At 37.4% G+C, this 21,055-nt stretch overlaps 1 protein-coding gene across 3 annotated transcripts in view; it reads left to right on the top strand.

The window, feature by feature from the left end:
* Nucleotides 1-20,366, top strand: part of GRB10 (growth factor receptor bound protein 10) — a 151,632-nt gene extending 131,266 nt beyond the window's left edge. For all 3 annotated transcript variants that reach the window (XM_062569618.1, XM_062569620.1, XM_062569619.1), the window contains exons 8-17: nucleotides 1,178-1,252; nucleotides 5,164-5,301; nucleotides 5,914-6,024; nucleotides 7,360-7,458; nucleotides 11,009-11,086; nucleotides 11,752-11,868; nucleotides 12,738-12,804; nucleotides 13,840-13,927; nucleotides 15,914-16,007; nucleotides 17,251-20,366. In XM_062569618.1, coding sequence (XP_062425602.1) covers nucleotides 1,178-1,252; nucleotides 5,164-5,301; nucleotides 5,914-6,024; nucleotides 7,360-7,458; nucleotides 11,009-11,086; nucleotides 11,752-11,868; nucleotides 12,738-12,804; nucleotides 13,840-13,927; nucleotides 15,914-16,007; nucleotides 17,251-17,397 — 1,014 coding nt within the window. In that variant the 3' untranslated portion in view covers nucleotides 17,398-20,366. The remainder of the gene's footprint in view (nucleotides 1-1,177; nucleotides 1,253-5,163; nucleotides 5,302-5,913; nucleotides 6,025-7,359; nucleotides 7,459-11,008; nucleotides 11,087-11,751; nucleotides 11,869-12,737; nucleotides 12,805-13,839; nucleotides 13,928-15,913; nucleotides 16,008-17,250) is intronic.
* The last annotated feature ends 689 nt before the right edge of the window (nucleotides 20,367-21,055 follow it).

The following is a 21,055-nucleotide window of genomic DNA, read 5'->3' as shown; positions in this document are numbered from 1 at the left end:
GTTCAAAGAATGTTTAAAAACTTCAAGAGTGATTTAATGTAATTGCTGTATATAGTAAGTTCAGTGTACCGAATTACATAGGTACTTTTAAACATGGCAAATGAAAAAGAGAGTTGGAGGCCAAGAGCTGAAATTAATTCGTTCATTTAGGAGGCAGAAAGCTAGCTGACCTTTGCAATGTAAAGACTCAGCATGAACGAGGTATTGTAGGGTGCATGAAGTCTAAAAGCACGTTCTTGCACAATATTTGCTTCTGTCTATGCTGTGATGGCATGATGGGGGAGAGAAGAGAGATATCAGCTTTGAGATCGTTCATACCTGGCATGTGAAGCAGGGAATGCAACACAGTGATCAGGTCTAATTATGGCACATGTGTCCTCTCTGAAGTTTTATTAATTTGTTTAGAGCGTATAGCTGTCTGATAATTACAAGAAAAACACTGGGCCCTTGTTATAGGGAAAGACTTTGCAGAAGGACTTTTTATTGACAGACTGAAGCTTAGCAAGTCTTGAGTGTAAACTGAGTGTTGAACAAATAAGCAAAAACATCATACGTGAGCTCTTTCTCATAATTAACGTTTGGGAATGGCGATTCGTGTCAAGTGATCTAAACAGGTCATGTGTTAAAGCAGATACAGCACTGACCTGTATTTTGGACAGAAGGAGAATACTATCAAAGGTAAAGGTGCTCTTTGGTCTGGAGATCTCGTAGCATCCCCACCTGAGACTTCCTTTAATATGTTTTCATCCCGTCTACCCCTGTGAGGTAGAGAAAACTGTTCTTTCTCTTGTTCTGCACCTTCTACCTAACAAGCATGGTTATGGAGAGGTTGTTGACAGAACAGTCTTCCTGGATGGGGAGAGAAGCCCAGAAATCCTGTGGCAGAATAGGCAGTCAGCAAGCAATTGGAAAATGCCCTTATGAAATACTGTGTATCTGATATTTTAAAAATCCAGATTCTGTCAGCATGGCCTCATGGCTTATGGCTTTTGGTGAGTGAAAGGAAGGAAAGAATTGCACTTGAAAGCCCTAGTATTAGTTTCTGTGAAAGAGGATTTGTAATTTGATTACAGAATAATAGCTTAAAAAATTATGAATGGAAGAATGTTCTGCTGATTCTAGGTAAAAGTGTGCAAATGTAATATAACTTCGAATTGTCTTCTCTTTTTGTGTCTAGAATTTCTTTCCAGAGCAAATGGTTGCCTGGTGCCAGCAAACAAATGGCAGTATTCCACAGTCGCAACTTTTGCAGGTACTGTAAGTTATCTGTATGTATCTGTATGTATGTATTAAAAAGGTTTTGGAGACAGAGGGAAGGAGCTGAAAGGAAGAAAGTCTAGAAATAGGTGGTCAGAGAAAGTCCAGTGTAGGCAGTTAGCATGTTAGTAGTATTGAAAATACCTAACAAAGATCTGACCTAATGGCACTGAGCTGTAAATTATAAACACAAAGTATTTGTAGTTATACTCATATGTATTTGTAGCAACTCCTTATGGTTCAGCTTCCCCACATAATACTACATCGGGGCTATGCGCTTTGGCCATGTCTGTGTAACATCATCTTGTCCACTTACTTAAAGACACACTTACTGTTTTCTTTCTCTCCTTCTCTTGTATTTTGTTGCGTGTAACTGCCAGCCCCCTTTCAGACTTTTCACATTAGATCGGTCAGAGGTCCTGATTTGTTTTTCAGGCTCCTAATCTTGACCTATCAGTTTTTTAAAAAGTAATCGAGTTGCCATTATTATGAGCATTTGCATCAGCTTCACACATGGTAAGCTGATAGTGTCATTCCTAAAGCAGTATCAGTAGATATATTTGTTGAAAAACAAATATACCTTGTAAACAGCAAAACAGGGGTATTCTTCTGTATTCTCCATACCATAGCATAGGAGAAAGTGCAAAAAGAAATTTGTACATTGGAAGATGGGTTTGGGAGAGAGAGAGGTTTGGCCCTTTCGGTTTTAGTGTGCCATGTTTATGTCTGATAAAGTTAACAATAAAGACCAAATTCTTGATTGTTCAGCCAAGTCGCTGCGCTTTTGTGTAGGAAAAATAATTATATAGGAAATAAGTACAAGTAGTTAGAGACAATTTTATGTAGCATTTGTGAAGTATTCTATTTAAAGCTCTGAAAGTTAAATTACAGGTGTATGTAGCTTCTGTATATGTGTTGGTAAAGTTATGTAATCTGTGTAGCAATGATACGTGCACTGAATTTATGCTGAAGTTTTGCTGTTACTGTACAATTTCTTGCTTGCTCATGAAGGAACTGTAGTTGTGGCACAGTTGGTTGAAATAGCCTTCTTCCCCTGAGGATGATGCCAAAGGATCAGTTCTCTGACCAAGTCATTCACTTAAAACATCTTTTTCACCTTAGCCATTTTCTCAAATAGGGGACATTCATAGGTGTGAAGCCAAATTAAAACACATCATTTCTTAAATGGTACGGTATTAAAAGACAGTGATGCTTGAAAAACAATGCCGAGAATGACATAGGCGGATTATAAACCTGAGGTACAAATACAAAAAGAGAACACAAATACAGATAATGGGTTTTTAGCATGATTTCTATCATTTTGCATGTTTGCAAATGTGCATTGACCATCTATTCAAATAAAAGAAATTTCCACTATTTTTGAACTAGCGTGTTCATTTTGTCCTGTAACTGCTTCAAAATCTATTAAATACTGTCTCCAGGATCACCCAAAGGAATTTAAAATGTTAGCGTTCCTTCCTAACTGGGAAATAAAATGAAAATCAAACCAATTTCTGGAATTAAAAACCCATGTCACATACAACAGTGTTAAGCACCCTTCAATCAACTTTGTACTTGTGCTCCTCTAATTAGGACCGTCCTTATTGTGGCGCGTTAAAGACTTGCAGAGCAGGAGCATCTCCCTCAGGTTGCCACGCAAGTATTTCATGCCCTGTTTCATCAGTCTGGATTGTCTGCAGGAAAGTAGGCCAAACAGGGAGAAAGCGCTTTGAACGGGCAAACATTTCCATTTCCATTACTTGATTGTGGAAGCACAACTGGAGTGAACAGACTTTGCCACAGACTTTTGCTTAGAGGCGCTTACACTAGGGAGCCTTTCTCCTGCAGTGGTCTTGGAGAATCACGTTTGCTTGTGCTTCTAGAAGGAGGATGCTCTAAAAGAGGAAGATGATTTTGAAGATGGAAAAGTTTGGAACCTAGTGTAACTCAAACGATAGAGAGAGGAAATCCTCACGATATTGTGAAAAGCAGTAGATTGTTTTTGGGAAGTTTTAGTTTGGTACAGTCAGGAAAAACAAGCTTTGGGGATTAACAGGGAGTTTATTTGAGGAAAGAAGATAAATACATTCCCTTTGGTTTGTTGTTTAACTATAAAATCAATCTTACTTAAAGCATTTATATTAAAAGAAAGAAAGATTTATATTATAAGAAAGATAAACCTATTTGTCATCATTTCAATGACAGTAGTAATTTCTTAAAGGTAAACTTCCTGCAATCTAATAGTCATTAAGCATGTTGCATCTGAGGCCTCCTCAAACATTGAGTTAAATGTGCTGGGTTTTTTAATAATATAAAAAATAGGGAAGAACATTAAACATCATGTCACAATATCATGTGCTGCATTAAGAGCTAGTATTTTCAGTCTTAACAGTAGCATTAATAATGGTGGGTACCGTTTTTCCTTGTATCCATCTTGCTCAGATGTGCAAAAAGCTTGCATCTTAGTTTATTTTGGTTTAAGTTTACCTAGGCTGGCAGAAAAAATATTTTCTCCTGGTGGTCTATTCCCCTGACAGTTAAGAAGTGGATTCATAGTACAAGTAGGAGGAAAACTAACTATTCATTTTCTGTCTGTTACATAAGAAATAGCAGAGGAAGAAAATGGAAAACAATAAAGTTTTAATACAACCAAAAACGCTGATAGAGGGCATTGATTTTTGGTTTTGCTTCCTGTGAGCAGTGTCCACCAAATAATGCCAAAATATGACTGTCAAAGTTTCAGAGGCAGATAGGCCAATCAAGTTTATGCATTTTTTTTTCCCTATTGAATGTGTTAGGAGTTCGGCATTTAACCTACTTATCAAACCTTCTGTCATTTAAACATCCAGCCCAATACAATGAGGGAGCAATCCATCAACTCACTAACCGGAACTAATACTTCCTTCCTTTGACATATTGCAAATCAAATGATTCCATACGTGGTCCCTGTAATTATGTCAAGAACTTAACTTATTTAAATACTTCTGGATCTTGAAGTCTGATACCATTGTAGACATTTATTTGACTGCTCTAAGCTTCAGTTTGCGTTAAGTACTTAAGTACTGTATTGTCTGTCATACCCCTTGTCATGGGACAGATGTGTGTGCATTGCATATGAGTTTGGCGTGGGAAATCCTGAAGTAGGTAGTTCACGTTCTAAAACTTTTGTATGAAGTTTTGGATTTTAGCCCATGATCCCAAGTTAGGCTAGTTGGCAGAATTGTGGCAAGCTATTATGTTAATTTATTTTTAAGAATTAATAAGCTTACTTTGTGGCAATTCAGATCAAGGCCAAGAGGAATGAGGATGCAGAAATATGGTTAACCTTTTGGAGATTTAAGTATTCACATGGAGAACACATGAAAATGTCAGTGCATGAACCTGAACTGATTGTTACTACAGCACTGCAAATCCGCACAGCATATAGAAAATACAGTCACTCTGCCAGAGAAACACTATCTAAGGCTGCTGTTTTACATCTATATTCAAACTAATCCACCCGCAGCTGCCACTGAAGGGTAGTCGTCCTTTGCCCCTGGCTGTGCAGTCTAATAACCTCCCCTGCTTTGGAGCTCAAAACTGGAGGGAGACTGAATGTAGCTGCCCATTTCACTTAATGTATCAGGAAAATAACAATTTGACCTGGGCTGGGGAGGGGTTGTGAGTGAATCAGTAGTTCACCTGACTTTGCATCACTCAGGTTGCTAGTGGTGGTGCAAGGGAATTGTTAGATAGATGTAACGGGAGGAGCAGGTTTTGGTCGTAGGTCAGTTTAAGCATAACGTTAAACTGCACCTTAAGTCAGAGAAGTGACTTGCCGTTTGCTTCTCTTTTCTGCAAATATAGTGCCAATTTTATGATAAATGTAGGGGACACAATCATCATTTACATTTTCCTCTCCAACAGAACTTTTTAAACTCCAGTAGCTGCCCTGAAATTCAAGGTTTCTTGCATGTGAAAGAGCTGGGTAGGAAATCATGGAAGAAATTGTATGTGTGTTTGAGGAGATCAGGACTTTATTGTTCTACAAAAGGAACTTCAAAGGTAAGTTTAAAAAAGAAGTTGCACACTGCTAGCATGTGAAAGGATTTTCTGCTTTTACCATGGGTATTTGGTGTTGTTTTTTAAATATCTTTGTAAAGCCCCCACTCCCTCTTTCTAATCAAGTAGAAAAGGGTAAGCAGGCCATAATCAAATGAGAGTCAAGTCCTTGGCTCTCGTTGCATGAAAATGGCTACTTGACATTGCTATATAATAAAATCAAAGTAGCCAGGCATCAAACTTTGGCTACGGAAGTTGTGTTAACAAGGTTAGCAGGAGAGAACCTGCAGTCTCCACACGCATTGTTCATTATTTAAAATGGTATCTTGAACAATATTTTACATTATTGCATTTTCAGATTTCTCAGGAGCATTGTAATAGGCTATAGTGTTTTGTATCATTGAATAAGAATTTGTCAACTTGTATAAAGCACCTTCGAAAGCAGGCTGATATTTAAAAAGTGACATGCACTGACAACTTTAAGCTGTTTGAAAGACAAGCAAAGTGTTCATACACTGCCCTCTGTTGGATGTTGTTCTTAAAGGAATGCAAAGCTTGCAGCAAAATATTCCAGTGTCTTATTCTTACACTTTATAAACCACATTATTTCCACAGGAGCCAAGACATTTGCAGTTGTTAGCTGACCTAGAAGACAGCAATATCTTCTCATTGATAGCAGGCAAGAAGTTGTACAATGCACCTGCAGACTACGGTTTTTGTATAAAGGTAATTCTTCTCATTAAGTTCTTCCAAACATATAATCAGTGTTCATAACTCAGACTCCCCTTTCTCAACCCCGAAATAAACTTAATTTGGGCTTAGAACTCTGCAGGTATTTCTGCTGGCTTCAGGAAGACCTGATCTTTAAAGTTTTTCATTTGGGAGGTTTGCTCTGTGACTCTTGCCATGGTTTTATGTGACACTTTTAACACTTTGTCTGGTTCTTCTTTTGGATCAAGTACGAGTGTATTTTTTTAGCATTAGGCTTACCAATGCTGGTAAGCCTTACAGATGATGTTTTCTAGAGCATATACTTGTACAGCTTATTCCTACGGAAGAAGTAGAGAAAGGCATAGCAGCATAACCATCCTTTTCCTGATCAGATTGCACCCATAACAGGGACAGTAAAAAATATTTCAAAGCTCCATCTAATCTTCTGACAAGAAGTTGTCTTGTGTGTCTCCATATCACAAGTGCAGTAAGAGTATCAGAAAAACAAGGCTGGGGGCTGCTTTTATTGACAGAAGTGAAGTAGTTTACTTCCTAGCAGCCAGTCCTGAGCTAGATGTTTGGATTTGCCTCAGGGAGCGGAGACTGGCTGCGGGGCACATTCGGAACGGATCAGAGCAGACATTTGGGAAGATACTGACTGGGAAAAGCACAGATGTTCTCTCTGCAGTACAGCATCGGATGGCAGTATAGGCAGCTCCTCTCATCCGTTCTGGACAAGGCCTGCCATCCTCTGCAAGCACAGGCAGCTTCTCTTACTGTCCATGTTAGCGATGATTCCTCTGCCCCACTGCCAACAGCTGAGTGGTTTAGAACAGATAATTCTGAAAGAGATTGGACTTAAATGCTAGTGTTGTAGACAACTGCAAGTGTAAATGGTGAGAGTAGTGCTCATGGAGTAACCGAACATCCCAGAATCAACAGTAAAATTGCAGAAAAGATTCCAGAACAAGCACTGGCTTTAGGAGAATGATGATGGCAAAAGAAATGCGTGTGGAAGGGGAGATGTGGTTTCCAGATCTGCTTCTGTGTGATCTTCAGTGTGGCTTTGGGTGCATTACTTTGGTTTTTCATCTTGAAATTGGAGCTACTCATTTCTTCTCTTATAGTTATTAAAAAATACACTTGATTCTGAGTGTAAAATACCTGAGTACTTGTTCCTATAAATTGCTAGAATTGCAGAGTATTTCAAAGCAGGCACTGAAGTTTACCCTATTGAGTTTAGCTGTGTTTTTAGATTTCTCTTTCAAAATATGTTTAACTTGTACAGTAAACTTTTAGTGTTGGTGGTCTCCTACTGAATGTAGCTGAATTCCCTCTAATACTTTATAGCCTAACAGAGTGAGAAATGAAACAAAGGAATTGAGGTTGTTGTGTGCTGAAGATGAGCAAAGCAGGACATGCTGGATGACTGCCTTTCGACTCCTCAAGGTACCTGACTCTCCTATGTAAATAGAGCAACATCTGTGGTTAAGTAGCATTGGTTATTCTGTTTATGAGAAAATAGGAAATGGTGTTCTTAACTATCATTTACTTCCATATCAATAACAAAATTCCAGGTAGATCCATCCTTCCTAAGCATTTATGTACAATACTGAGCTGAACTCCTTGCACATCTGATCAAAGACAATTTTAGATTCTGGGACAAACTTGCAATATAGGAATAAATCAAGAAATTGCATAAGAAAATATCTGCAATATGTATATGCAAGCCTGTCTCTGGGTGAAGGTTATTCTTATCTGAGAGCAAAGAGTGATGTTTCTTGATAATAGGGAAGGAGGCTTCACAATGGTTTGAAACAAAATCAACATAGAAGGAACAGAGGAGAAAGTTGAATATTTGTGCTCTTTGAAGCAGAGCCCTTTCTCATCTTTACAAGGAAATGTATATAAGTTTCTTTTATTCTTTCCCTGAAGATACTGCTTTGAAAACTACAAAATTTTTCTACATACCTAAGTCCTCCTTAATATTAAAGGGAATATAATATGAATATACATATACACACACACACACACACACACACACACACACACACGATATAATATCTCATAGGTATACTATATACTACCTATGAAAATCCCACTTTTCTTTTATGTAGTTATCCTCCTTTCTAATACTCTGTGCCAAAGTCTAACATACAATATGTAATAAAAGCTGGAGGCATGTACAAACTGGTACTGCAGTATCTAGCCTTACATACTTGTCCACCAAAATAGAACTGAAAGCCTTGAGCTCAATCAGCTTCCACTCTCTCTATAGTAGGCAGATAATTTCAGATACTTTGAAAGAGCGGGCCAGAAAATCCCTATACGGTATGTTCGGGAGCAGGAGAAGCAGGGCTGGACCTCTGGACAGGAAGCCAGGTGCTGTGAATGACACAAGATGGCAGGGCAGCCCTGCAGCACCCTGGCCAGGTGAGCAGCAGGAGGCTGCTGACAGAGACTGGGGCCCACCCAGAGCACAGCCAGTGCTGGTACGGCCACAGGGACAAGGCTAGGCCAAGACATCATGTCAGCAGGGCAAGGGCAGGGTCAGCGAGGTGCAAGCCATGCTTACAGTACAGCACCAGCAAGGGCCAAGGGCAGCAACTTGAGCTTAAGTGCAGCTCACAAACCAAGGGGCATGGCCCATGAGCTGGTTTGTCACAGCAATTTCTCCAAATTCAGCTGTTTACCAGCAGTATTTGACCTGGTTTGGGCACAGGGAGCCAAAGGTTCTCTAGGGCCAGAAGGAAGAAGCTGTAGAGCTTGCTAGGGCATGCAGGGCCCTTAAAGTGCAGTGAAGATAACAGCTAAACCCTGGGACCATCCGCTGTCTAGCACATTGGAAATTAGACAGATGTGGTGCTCTGCTGGTTCTTATTGCCAGCCTATGAGGTTGGCATGCCCATGCTGTGTCCTTTTGGTGACCTCCTCATACAGAGCTGTTCCCAAAGTGGGAGATGTGTCATCTAGGGGCACTGTGAGCAAATTGCTAGGATGTGGCATCGCAGGGTTGTAGAGGTTATGCCAGGGTGCGTCCTGAGGTTGGCGCGGGTTCACTGTCCGTAGTCTCTCTGACCCAAATGACCAGAACCACCATTCTTGCCTATGTTGCAGGCCGTATCAGCAAAACCTTTATCCCCTGCTCTACTGCAAGTTTATCACTGGCAAAATACACTCCTTCCTACCATAGTTTCACTGCCACCTGCTGAAGGTGCATTTCCTACATTAGGTGTCCAAGGAGCTGAAGGGAGGAGTTCTTATTGAAAAGAAAAAGGTTTCACCACTTCTGTAGGTGGCATTGACTAGCAAATCTCCAGAGCTGCTCATTGTTGCATGAACATTATTTGTCCCCCCATTCATGCACCTCTGAAAACTTTACCTTGTTACTTTATCCTCAAGACTTGACAAATTTTCACTACAATTACCTGTTCCTCTCCTTAGACTTTCCATCATGCAAAATCCTGTAAATGTAGGTAAAGCAAATTGGAATTGTAGGCCTGCAAGTATGAAAAAGCAGCTTTTTAGACTCCTACCTGTTCTCTATTTACATTAAACGTTCATCTTCTAAACCAGAGCACATCTATTTGAATGTTCTCCAAAAGCTAATTCATTGATCTTAAGGAATGACTACGTACAAAGTACAGTACAGAAGCTTCCTTCTTAATTTGTTACAAAAGAAGGTACTAACCATAAGTAATTCAAGTATGGTTCAGAGAAAGAGTCTCACTTACGAGATGCATATTTTATTTCTGTTGAGTTGATGCCTCTGATGGCTGTCATAATCGTCTCTTCAGTTCCTTAACTTGGCTCAAATTTAATGTATTGTAACAACTAGGGTAGGAGTTTTATTCACCAGTCAAGTCCAAATTCTTCCTCTCAGTTGTCTTTTACTTTTCCTAGTTACACAGGACTTAGCACTGTGTGAAAACTGCTCAGATGATCAGACACTTGTAGTAAATCGTGTCTTAAAGATATCACTTCTTCTGAAGAGTGAAAACTAGAATTTAGTTACATAGGTGAAGGTTCATGAAAAGCAAGGGAAAGCCTTACCAGGGTGTAGAATTAAGTATTCTTATCAAATGTGTAGACATGCCTCCTGTGGCTTTGCTGTGCTATCAGCAACAGAAACAGTAGTATTTAGCAGCAGATTCCTATATGCTCGTGTCTAACATTCACCCTTAGACAGTTAAGAAAAAAAATAATGTTTTATTTTTAAGGAATACTAAGAGGATTAAAGCTGTTCAGTCAGGAATTGACAAAACTACCCGAAACAATTTAGCTTTTCATAGTCATACGATATTACCTCATTTACAACATTATATGTAACATTTTAATTAGAACATTCAATAAGTAATGTTGATGTGCTTTGGCGCAGTGTCTCTTGGGAAGGCACCGAGTAGGTGTTTTCCTACCATCCTAGCTACTAGTCTTTCTAAAATTTATCATGTTCAATGAGGAACATGACTGGAATTCAATCAATTTATTTTTATCAGGATGAGAAATGAACAAAAATATTATTTCCTGATGAAATTTATTAAAAGTGCTAATAACATTAACATCTAAATTCAAGGGTGAATTAGAAAGGTTCATATTTTATTATCATTACAAAAACTGAGTTCAACTTTATATTACCATGTTCAGAACTTCATATGCAGATTTTTTTTTTAATTCAAATTATTAGAGGAGGAAGAGAGGGGAAGTAATGTGTGTCCCATCCTCAAGTGAAAGCTTGTAGTCTATATGGAAAGCATGTCCTTATTTGAGAGCGGCAGAAATAAGCTGTATATTTTGCTAAGGCTTGTAAAGGTGCTATCTTTTAAATAAACTTATGCACATCTACTGCTTAGTTGGCACCTGCCAATCATTATTGCTTTGGGACAACTTCTGCTCATGAAGATAGTAAGCTGACAGCACCTTGCTCCAGTATAAGTGGTGTTACAATTTTTTTCCTGGGGTCAATCTTTGAGTAATATTTTCCTTGCATTTCTGTTGGCAGTATGGAATGCTACTGTATCAGAATTACAGAATTCCTCAGCAGAGAAAAGCCATGCTTCCACACTTTTCCACTCCAGTAGTAAGTAATGAACTTTACTTCATTAATGTATATTGTTGGAAGAGATACATTTGCTTTTGCATTTTAAAAGTGGTAAATTTTGCACTAATAAATGCAAATTCAGAATTGTATGGCAAATCTTTTAAAGTTTGCATTTTGAATGAGTACAGTTTATGTAGTTGGCTCTCCATTGTCTTAGGCTGATAGTATCCACATGGTTTAAAAATCTTGGCTATCTCAGGTATCCTTAGATGTACAGTACAGAGACATCTGGCTGTCCCTGCAGAAGCCAGTTTAGGCCTGGCAAAACTAACACTTAAGATCTCCTAAAATATGTTGGGTCAAAGCTGACTGTTAGCTATCTAAAAGTGAAGATCCTATATTGGGGTCCAAACTGGTCCTGAAAATGCCTGGAGCATAGTAATAGGGAAAGTGAGTTACTTGATCAATACACGTTTTATTCTGACTCTGGATTCTCTCTCTCTACCCCATAGTCTAAAAAGAAAAAGGCATGTATTTTTCTGTCTGTGAATTTTTTCTAAGGAAAAATAAATTACCTGTGTTCTCTATGATGTTAAAGGATAGCTTTGGAAAATCTTCTGAAACTAAAATATTTTGAAATGAAAGTCTCTCAAGTTGGTTTTTTCTTTCCCTGTTTTTTGAAACAAGTGAAAATTCCTTTTCAGAGAAGTGTATCTGAAAACTCACTAGTAGCAATGGATTTTTCGGGGCAAATAGGAAGAGTTATTGAAAATCCTGCTGAAGCACAGAGTGCTGCCTTGGAAGAAGGACATGCTTGGAGGGTAGCTATCTTCTCTTCTTTTCTATTTTTGTAATTAGTAAGTGTCTGTTGAGAGCCAAAACACAGAGTGTGCTATGATATTAGTGCAGTGCTGGTCACAGTATAGCTTAGCTCCGACCTGAAGCAATCACACTGCAAGCATGCAGATCTGAAAGTCAATATCCATCTTTAGCAAAACTGTCACATTCACAACAACCTTCTACCACTGCTTCTCTGTCCCCCTAGTGTCCAGAGGAAAGTTGAGGGGGAAAGCAGACCCACCAGAACTTTACTGCCAGTTTGCAAAACCAGTCTCTGAGGAGGAATATGTCAAATTAAATGCTTCCCCACATGGAAGAGGCTGGGGCTCTGACTAATGGCTTGCTCCCAGTAAGTTTAATTGCAGAATCTACAAGAGGCAGGACCTCTTGCAATGAAAACTGATGTAACTTGTTTATAGTGTCTTGTGGACAGACAGCTGCAGTACAAGTTTTCCCAGATGCTCGTCTCTCAGGGAATAGGAGTTGTTACTGAAGCACTAGCTAGTGCTTTATGTACGGGAGGGAAATACTGCTTGATTTACTGAGTGCCTGGTGTTTTGCCTGAGGAGAAACATATCAGACTTTTCTTTTTTTTTCTTTTCTTTTTTCTTTCTTTATTTTTTAAGATACTGAGCTTTCATCATTAACATCTGGCTTCTATTTTAAGCCAACTGAAATGAGCTGCTGCTTGTAGATTAGCCCCCTTCAAAGTTGCATTTCTTTTTCTCATCTTTGCATTAAACTTGCCCAGCCCCCAGTTTCCTGTAAATTAAATCTATATTGCATGTGCACTAATTCTCTTCTGTTGAGGTTTTAGTCTGAATTTAACAGTAATTCATTTTCTCTGTAGAAACGTAGCACAAGAATGAACATCTTGGGTAGCCAAAGTCCACTCCATCCTTCCACACTGAGTACAGGTAAATCTGCTGTTTTGTAAGGATAGTATATGAGGCCTCTATGGGCAAATGAAAGCTGTATTTAATACAGGGATAGAATGCAGCCCCATAGTATTAATGCCTCGATTTGAAATACTATGTTTTATCTTCATCAATAACTTGTATGTCGTTAACATGCTTACATGTTTGAAAGCGTAAATATATATAGACATAGTAGAAGGAACTTTTTTGCTGTTAAAGGGACACTCAAGCTTTTTTTTAATTTTAATCTTTTGAAATACAGATTTTTGAAAATTGAGACTCCATAAACATTTCCTTTGAAAACAAAATCCATAAATTGATTCTTCACTGTAGAAAAGGAAGTCAGCGAGTGATCTGTTAATCTTTAAAGAAACCAGGATTTTTTAAAATAGCATTCATTCTGTAGTAACTGAATAATGTAAAATACGGCTGCCCATAATGTGAGTCCTGAGATTTTAAGTTTAGTGAAGTAATATGATATTGCCTATTAATACTCTGGACTTCTTAGCGGAAACACAATTATTCCTTGTTTCTATTCAGTTGAATAGAATTTAAAATACAGTTTGAAAAACAACAAAACATAAACACGTTTGGAGGCATCGCCACCCTTGAAAGCACAAATTGAAGTGCTTTTTATTCTTCTACAGTTAAAGGGTCTTGGGTCTAATTTTCCTTATTAGCTCAGACATAGTATTCTATGAATTATTTTGTCGCAGTGTTTTCAAGGACCTATGAGAAGACAGTGTTTTAAAAGATAACCTCTTGATAACCTAGTAATACATCTACAAGTCATAAAATACATGGGGAATATGCGTATATACTTGTATATTGAGTATATGCAACTGCTGATGCATTTTTTCATATTGATTATTTTTTATATTGATTGATTAAAGATATATTCTATCCCACTTTTCAGTGGGATCTATACCCACTTTTAAAATGTTTAAATAATTAGTGTGTCTGGGGAGAAAATATGTTAGACATGTTACTGTTACCAAGCATTCTCTCTTTCCCTCTTTTCCCTCTCACCTCCAGTTATTCATAGGACACAGCATTGGTTTCATGGCAGGATCTCTAGAGAAGAATCTCACAGGATTATTAAGCAGCAAGGGCTTGTGGATGGGTAGGTACCCCTGCATCCATATCTCATGGAAAGACATTAGAGAAAAGAGTATGACTTCTGCTATAAGAATTTCAAGGGCTATGGGCATGTATGAGTAACATGATGCTTGAGTAGTTCCAGTTTTCCTTCCAGGATTTCAAAAAGACTATGTAAGTGTTTGTAGGAATGGATTCTAACTCTTAATCCAGAGAATAATATATTAAGAGTACACATAAAATCTCTGTTTTTTTTTTTTTCAGTAGAGGCGATAAATTTTTGGGGAGAATGTTAGAAGCTGAAAATAATTAATTCCTGTAATCCGTATTGAAAGAGTATTTCTTCAGGCAAAGCTATACCTAGCCATTTGCACATAAATGTATAATAAGCCATTTGTGCTCTTTTGCATGCATCAGAGCAGTTAATGATGACTTCTCACTACTTACTTCTCTTCTAGAGCTAAGAGATGCAAGGACCTGTTCCAGTTCTCTGAAATGTCTGTAGCTGAGATTTAAGTATTTTCTTGGCATTCCTGGTTCAGTTATTTATGTATGTAGTTGAGTTACTGTAGGGAAGTTGTTTAACCTTCATTCATTCAGCAATTTTTTATTTGTAGGATGGGAAGAGCATGGATGTCTTTAGTTTATTAATCTCACTGTAGCCAGCATTAAGGTAGAAACTTCCATACTGGCTTTGCAGAAGACAGTGAAGTTCAAACTTCCCTACAGCATTTTCTGATTCAGGAGCATTACTAATCATTTTGACTGATGGCTTGTGACGAATGAAATATATTAGAATATATTAGAGAAATGGCTAGTGCCTGTACACAGTGATCAAGCAGTGAGATTTTTTGTCTTTTCAGCCAGCATTGCTGGGCTATAGTAACTGAGACTCAAATGAGAAAAGATTTAGGCTTAGGCAGGCAAAGGGAAATCTTCAAAAGACAGAAGAGCTTCAGTAAGCAAAGGAGCACTACTGAAAGGGTACACTACCGATTTGCTGGGTTTCTACTTCTCTCACACTACAGAACTTTGTGCTGACTCATTTAAACTTGTTGCCTTAGAAATACAGTGGCCCATTCTTCTTTGGGTTTTCATAAAGAAGTTAATGCTTTTGAGGAAGTGTTTATTTGTGCTGTAGGCAGCTTGCTTACTGTGGAAGGCTCAGATTGATTAGTCCTTGGCTGTATGGAGGTCCACTAGTAGCAGCAAAGGAGCCATGTTACCCATGTGTTTAAGGATCTAAGGATGGTGGTTTTCAGGATTGAAAAGTCTTGGTCTGTGTTTTGTCTACCTTTTTTTCTTTTTCAAAGTGTGAATTTAACCATTTAAGACCTCAGTTTTGTGGTTCGGCCTAAAAGTGGTATCTTCCACTAAGCGGAATAAATTAGTGTACATTGTTGCTAGCTATACTTCCTAAAGTATATTCTTCTCTGATGCTACTGTGGAAAAAATTCTGTGATGCTTTTAAGGCAAAATTAGTGTGTGTTTTCCTCATATTGATAATGTGGATTCTATTTAATTGATAGTCATTTTAAGAAAGTATTGAGCAATTGCAACCATTTAATTTAAGAGTTGATTTTGCTAGCACTCAATTTCTGAAAACTGATGCAAGGTACTGGAGAATGGGAACAGATTCTCATATAATAGTTTCCCATCTTTAAATTCTCTTAGAGAAATCCAAACATGCTTTTGGAATTCAGAACATTGTCTTCGTGCAAGTACATATCAGTAATAGAAAGCTGAATTAGAGAGACGAAAAAAAGAAGGCATTATACAGATAGAGAGGAAGAAATACTATCATGTATATTTCATTTTATTTCTTGTGTTGATTAGTGTTGAGTAGACCTGGTATAAAAATTGAAAGTAAATTGTCAGATATGGAATTGTCTGTTAATGCAAGTAAAGAAGAGTCAGGCAATGATACAAAATGATCAAGTGGTTCTGATTACTTATAAAGAAATGTTTTGTGGTATTCAAATCATGAATTTTAAAAAATGTTCTCTCCTAGATTATTTCTTCTCCGGGACAGCCAAAGCAATCCAAAGGCATTTGTACTTACGCTGTGCCATCATCAAAAAATAAAGCATTTTCAAATCTTGCCGGTAAGTAAATTAGTTTTGATGCTGATCATAAAAAAGCAATTTTAAATCATAAAGCTTTGACAATATCTGAAGAGACTTCTTAAAAAGTACTGATATAATTAATAAGGATATTCCCATTGACAAGTATAATCCTCAGAATTTTTCAAATGCCTGATTAAAATTCCTTGTTATTGCTGGACTGCTAACATAAGTCACTTAGGTTATCAAAGTAATGCACAGAACTTGATCTCTGTGACTGACAACTGACTGCAATTGTCTCCATATCTCTTAAGCAGACATAGAAGAACTTCTGAAAACTTTAAAGCATTTTATTTTGGTAGTTAGTCAATAATATGTTACACTGAGATTTTGAGAATCTATTTGATTTTATTTTGACCAAAAAAGTATCAGAACTTTAAGACTGTGTGTATCTGTGTATTGGTCCAAAGACTTTTTTTCTATTGCTTTTCTTACAACCAGCTAACAACTTGCAGTGCTTCTGCTTTATATAATGGAGACAAGTGCTTTCTCTACAGTTTTCAGTTACTCTGTGCCCATGAGCTTTCATTTTTCTATAAAAGATACTTCTAGTGGGATTAAGGCAAGTTCTTTCCCAGTGGGATTCATGGAGACCATGGTTTCCTGGAGATCTCTGAGCACTAGATTGTTTGGGCAGTGCCCATCATTTTGGGCACTATAAAACTAAGATTTTTTTTAAAAAAAATGAGGTGTCTGATAATGGGGAGATCAGCTTTAGAGATACAGTCTTTCTTACACTTAACCTTGGGATCTTTTTGGAAGCTTTGCTGTAGTACAGCAGTGCATGTATCCTACGAGAACTACACTGCTGGCTTAGAGCCTGGGAGTTCAAAGAATATTACAATCTTATACCTTTCCAATCGTATACCAGTCCACTGCATAAATAAACAGGCAAAAGCCTACCCGAATGCTTCTTGTAAGCTGATTAGTGCTTTTAGGACTGGGGCCATTTTTGCAAATAAGTAAGAATTTTGAAGTTAACATCTCAAGAAAGGTCTTGGCCTGCAAGCTGTATTATGCTAAGTGAGTTTCAGAACAATGTTATTTCATTGAGAAGCTGTCAAATTTTGATTTAACTAAACCTTTTTTGTGTAAAGGGGTTAACAAATATTTTTGTTGTAGTTATTGTTATCTTACACCACACACTTCGAGTCATTATGTTTTGCCATGCTTGCATCTCTTCATGTGTGCTGGCTAACTTGAAAAGGACATTTTATTTCCCCAGTGTGAGGACGACGGACAGATATTTTTCAGCCTGGATGATGGGAACACCAAATTCAGTGATCTTATCCAGCTTGTTGAATTCTATCAACTAAACAAAGGAGTCTTGCCCTGCAAACTCAAACACCACTGCATCCGAGTGGCCTTATGACCTCAAATCTGACTCTCACTGAAGACTGGATTTGCTAGAAGAGTAATTGTAAGAGAAAGTTGACACTGGGGAATTGGCAGATCTGTAAGTTGGTAAAAATAAATAAAAATATTATGCACCTTGGGACTTTGAAAGGGATGGATTCGACTGGTGCCAACAGACCAAGATTTACTGGTTTGTCCAACACCTAAGAGTGATTGCTGCTGAGTGTCCCAGCATCCCAAAAATGGGGGGAGGGTATGTAAAACCATTAGCAAATTTGAAACAAAACTGGAAACTATTTTGGCTGGGCCACTTAACAGGAACAAGTGTGAAGAGAAATCTTTGAAAAGAACTCTTGCCCTGGAATAATCTTGACAATTAAGACTAGTGTGTTTACTTTTTGTATTGATCACTTTTTTTGCACTCCTACTTTGTTTCGGATATTGTATGCAGCCTATATTAGGAGCTGATGTGGCTTTTAAAATTCATGCAGGAGTTGGGTATTAATCTGCACCCTAAAATGTATGGAAAGCTTCAGCCTAAAAGGATCTAGAAGAAATTCGAGAAGTGTGTGTGTGTGTGCACGTGCGCGTGTGTCTCAAAACTTCTCTGGAGACCTGAGGTTCGATCATCTGCAGATGTCTTTGAAGAAGCAATGTGGATACAATTCTAAAAGAACATAGCACCATATATGTACTCTTAAAACTGTTGATTTGTAGCATTATGGCTGTAGTATGTTGATGGCATATTAGTGGCACCCAGTCATGCAAAGACTGTGTTAGATTCTATGCACAAATTTTTTTATTGAAGTGGTGGTTTGTTTTTTTACAGCCTTTTGACTGTTTTCCCGAGGAAACTTAATGTTACTAAATATTAGTAGGACTGAAAAACTACGCTTGTATCTAAAACCACCATTTTTTTGTGAGAAGATTCTTCTGCTGGTAGTCTTAGTATGACAACAAAAAAAACCACAGTGTTTTTAGCTTTATAGCTCCTTGAATTTTCAGACTGTTTCAAAGAGCTTTTTCCGTATAATAAAGCTACAGTGACAAAAAGCTCTTTGGGGGAATAGTACTTCAAAAGAACTATATCCCCTCTGCTTTCTATAGGGCCATGAAAGTTTACATGGTGAGAAAGAACATAGTAGGAATGGAAACTCATTCAGTTGTGATTGGCATTTGTGAACTAGCTGCTGGCAATATCATCCATCCAGGTGACTGGTGATCCTTTTATCACACATACTAATGCCTGCTGGTATCTATTGCAGACAAGCATCTATCCTGCTCTAGTGCTGATTGGTCATCAGAACTCCTTTATTGTTAATGTTTAATTATTTAATGTTTACACAATAACTTTTCTGATGATAAATCAGTATTAAAGTTAGGTGAGTCCCATTTTAATTCTCCATTTGCAAATACCATTCTTTCAGCAACACAGTCAGTATCAGAACTGTTACTGAATTAACTTTCCAATACTTCATGCAGTTTATCCATACTGGGAAGTATTTGGCCCTGAGAACTTTCAGAACATAGTGAAGAATGGAGCATTCTTAAGATGGTAAATGATTTACGCAGACTAGTTCACCCTTTGCTAATGTTTGCCACTGGGTTTGAAATCTTAGCCATCTCAAAGGGTAAAGAAGGAAAAACAATTTTACACCCTTAGGTCTTCATGTAGTGTTGAGAATAACTTAAGACAAACCATAACCTGCCTGAGTCATCCATATCAGCTTATAACTATGTCAATGGTATAGAAACACTGTATTTTAGTTTACAGAACACACTTAGTATTTTTTTTTCCATTTAATGTCTAGATATAAAAATGAAGAAACTTGATTTTGTTTCAGTAGAAGCCCTTTTTTTTAATTGTACATAGTGAAATGAGAGTTCTTGCTTTCTAGACAGTGTATTTTAAAACCTTGAAATTAAGCTAACTTAAGTCTGACTTCACTTTGCATGCTTCTATTTGGCCCCTATTAGGAGAAAAAAAAAGATACTTGTATTGACTACATTACCAGTTTAATAAGACCATTTATGCTGTAGTTTTAAGTTTTTCTGTTTACATAGCTTAGTGACGACCATGCATTTTTCCCAGTAGGTGCATAGTATTTGCAGTGTTTCATATTTATAAAAACAAAAACTTGCATCTTATTTAAATTGAGAATAAAAGTTTGACTATGAATCATGATTTTTGTATGTAGATGGTTGATGTAGTATTTTGTACTTTTCCCAGCTAAAGTGAGCTGTTTTGAGAAAGTGACCACCTTTAAAGTGGCAACAATCTTACTTAAGCAGATCACTGCTTTTGTCTTCTTTCTGCTGGAAAACAGTCAATACCACCTTAGTTTTCCAACAGATTCAGCTGGCTGCCAGCTCAGAATACCAAGGACTGAAGGACATTTGACTCTTATTTTTGTATTTAAATGACATGAATGTAAAGGGGATGCTCAGGGTTGTTTTGGAGCCTGTTGAATTTTTATCTTTTTGCCTGTGATTTTATTTTCTAAATAAATACTTCATGTAGCAATCTTGAATATGTTGAGAAGGAAAATGCCAAACCATTTTGGTAATGAGGTTACTAGTTAAGTTATGTTACGATAGGTGTTAAAGTACAAAAACTTTTTATTTGTTAATTAATCTTGAAGAAACACGTGCCTCAGTTTAGATGTTTTGTCTTATCTTTTCTGCACTAAATACCTGACAGTTTGACCAATCAATGCACCTTTCCAGTGGCAAGACTTGCTTATCGTAAATTATATTGTCACAATGCAAGATTTAGTGACTGTAAAATGGAATAAAGTTTAAAGTTTCAGGGAATGCAAAAGGTATTAACTTAAGAGACAAAACCTTTATTCAATATGCTTTGCTTCATACTGTAAATAGCTTTTTGGCTTGTGAACCTAATTGTAATCTTTCAGGTATTTTTGTACAAATAAGGGACTGATATTCTGTTTCTTGTAATTAGAAATAAACGTTAATACAATGCTATTCATTTTATATTGGAATTTATGTCTTCTTTTGGGTGTATCTCCATACACAAAATATCTCTTGCCTTAATTCTGAGTTATTTGGGGTGAGTTGTCATGTTAAAGATCCTTTAAGAACAGCTAAAAGGCAAGCAGATTCCACATGGTATCTCTATAGTGGCTGTTCCGTTTTACAATTCCTATTAGGACAATTTGTCCTTTGTTTAAATCAGTTTGTTCACACCTGGTGTTTGAGGAAAATGTTTTTTGATATTCTGCCATGGTATTTACAGTGTTCATTTGGGAAATTTGGTTCATTTGGTTGCTAGAATCAAAACAGCAATTATACCACTAGCATCTTTTGGATCATAAAATAAAACTATAGCTCACTGGAAATGTAAGCTGTACATAAAGCACTCCACTGGCCTTAGAGTTGTTGGATCACAAAACTTTTTAATAGTACTTTTAGAAAGCAATCATTTAATCCTGTAATGCTTATATTCATGTGGTCCTTCTGTAGTTGGGTGGAAAAGCATATCTGCATAAAACATGTTTTTGCTTAAGAAAGCAATTTCACTGGGGAAAGAGGTTGGGGGTTCTTCTGTTGGACAGAGTCATAGAAGATTGGAAATGTTTCACTTTTTTGTTCACAAACCTTTCCTCTCCCTGCTTTGCTAATCCACAGAAGCCAGCAAACACATCCCACTTAAA

This window comes from Rhea pennata, chromosome 2, assembly GCF_028389875.1.
Source record: "Rhea pennata isolate bPtePen1 chromosome 2, bPtePen1.pri, whole genome shotgun sequence".
NCBI lineage: Eukaryota > Metazoa > Chordata > Aves > Rheiformes > Rheidae > Rhea > Rhea pennata.
The sequence above is the reverse complement of the archived record's forward strand: the minus strand, read 5'-3'. Positions and strand labels throughout refer to the sequence as shown.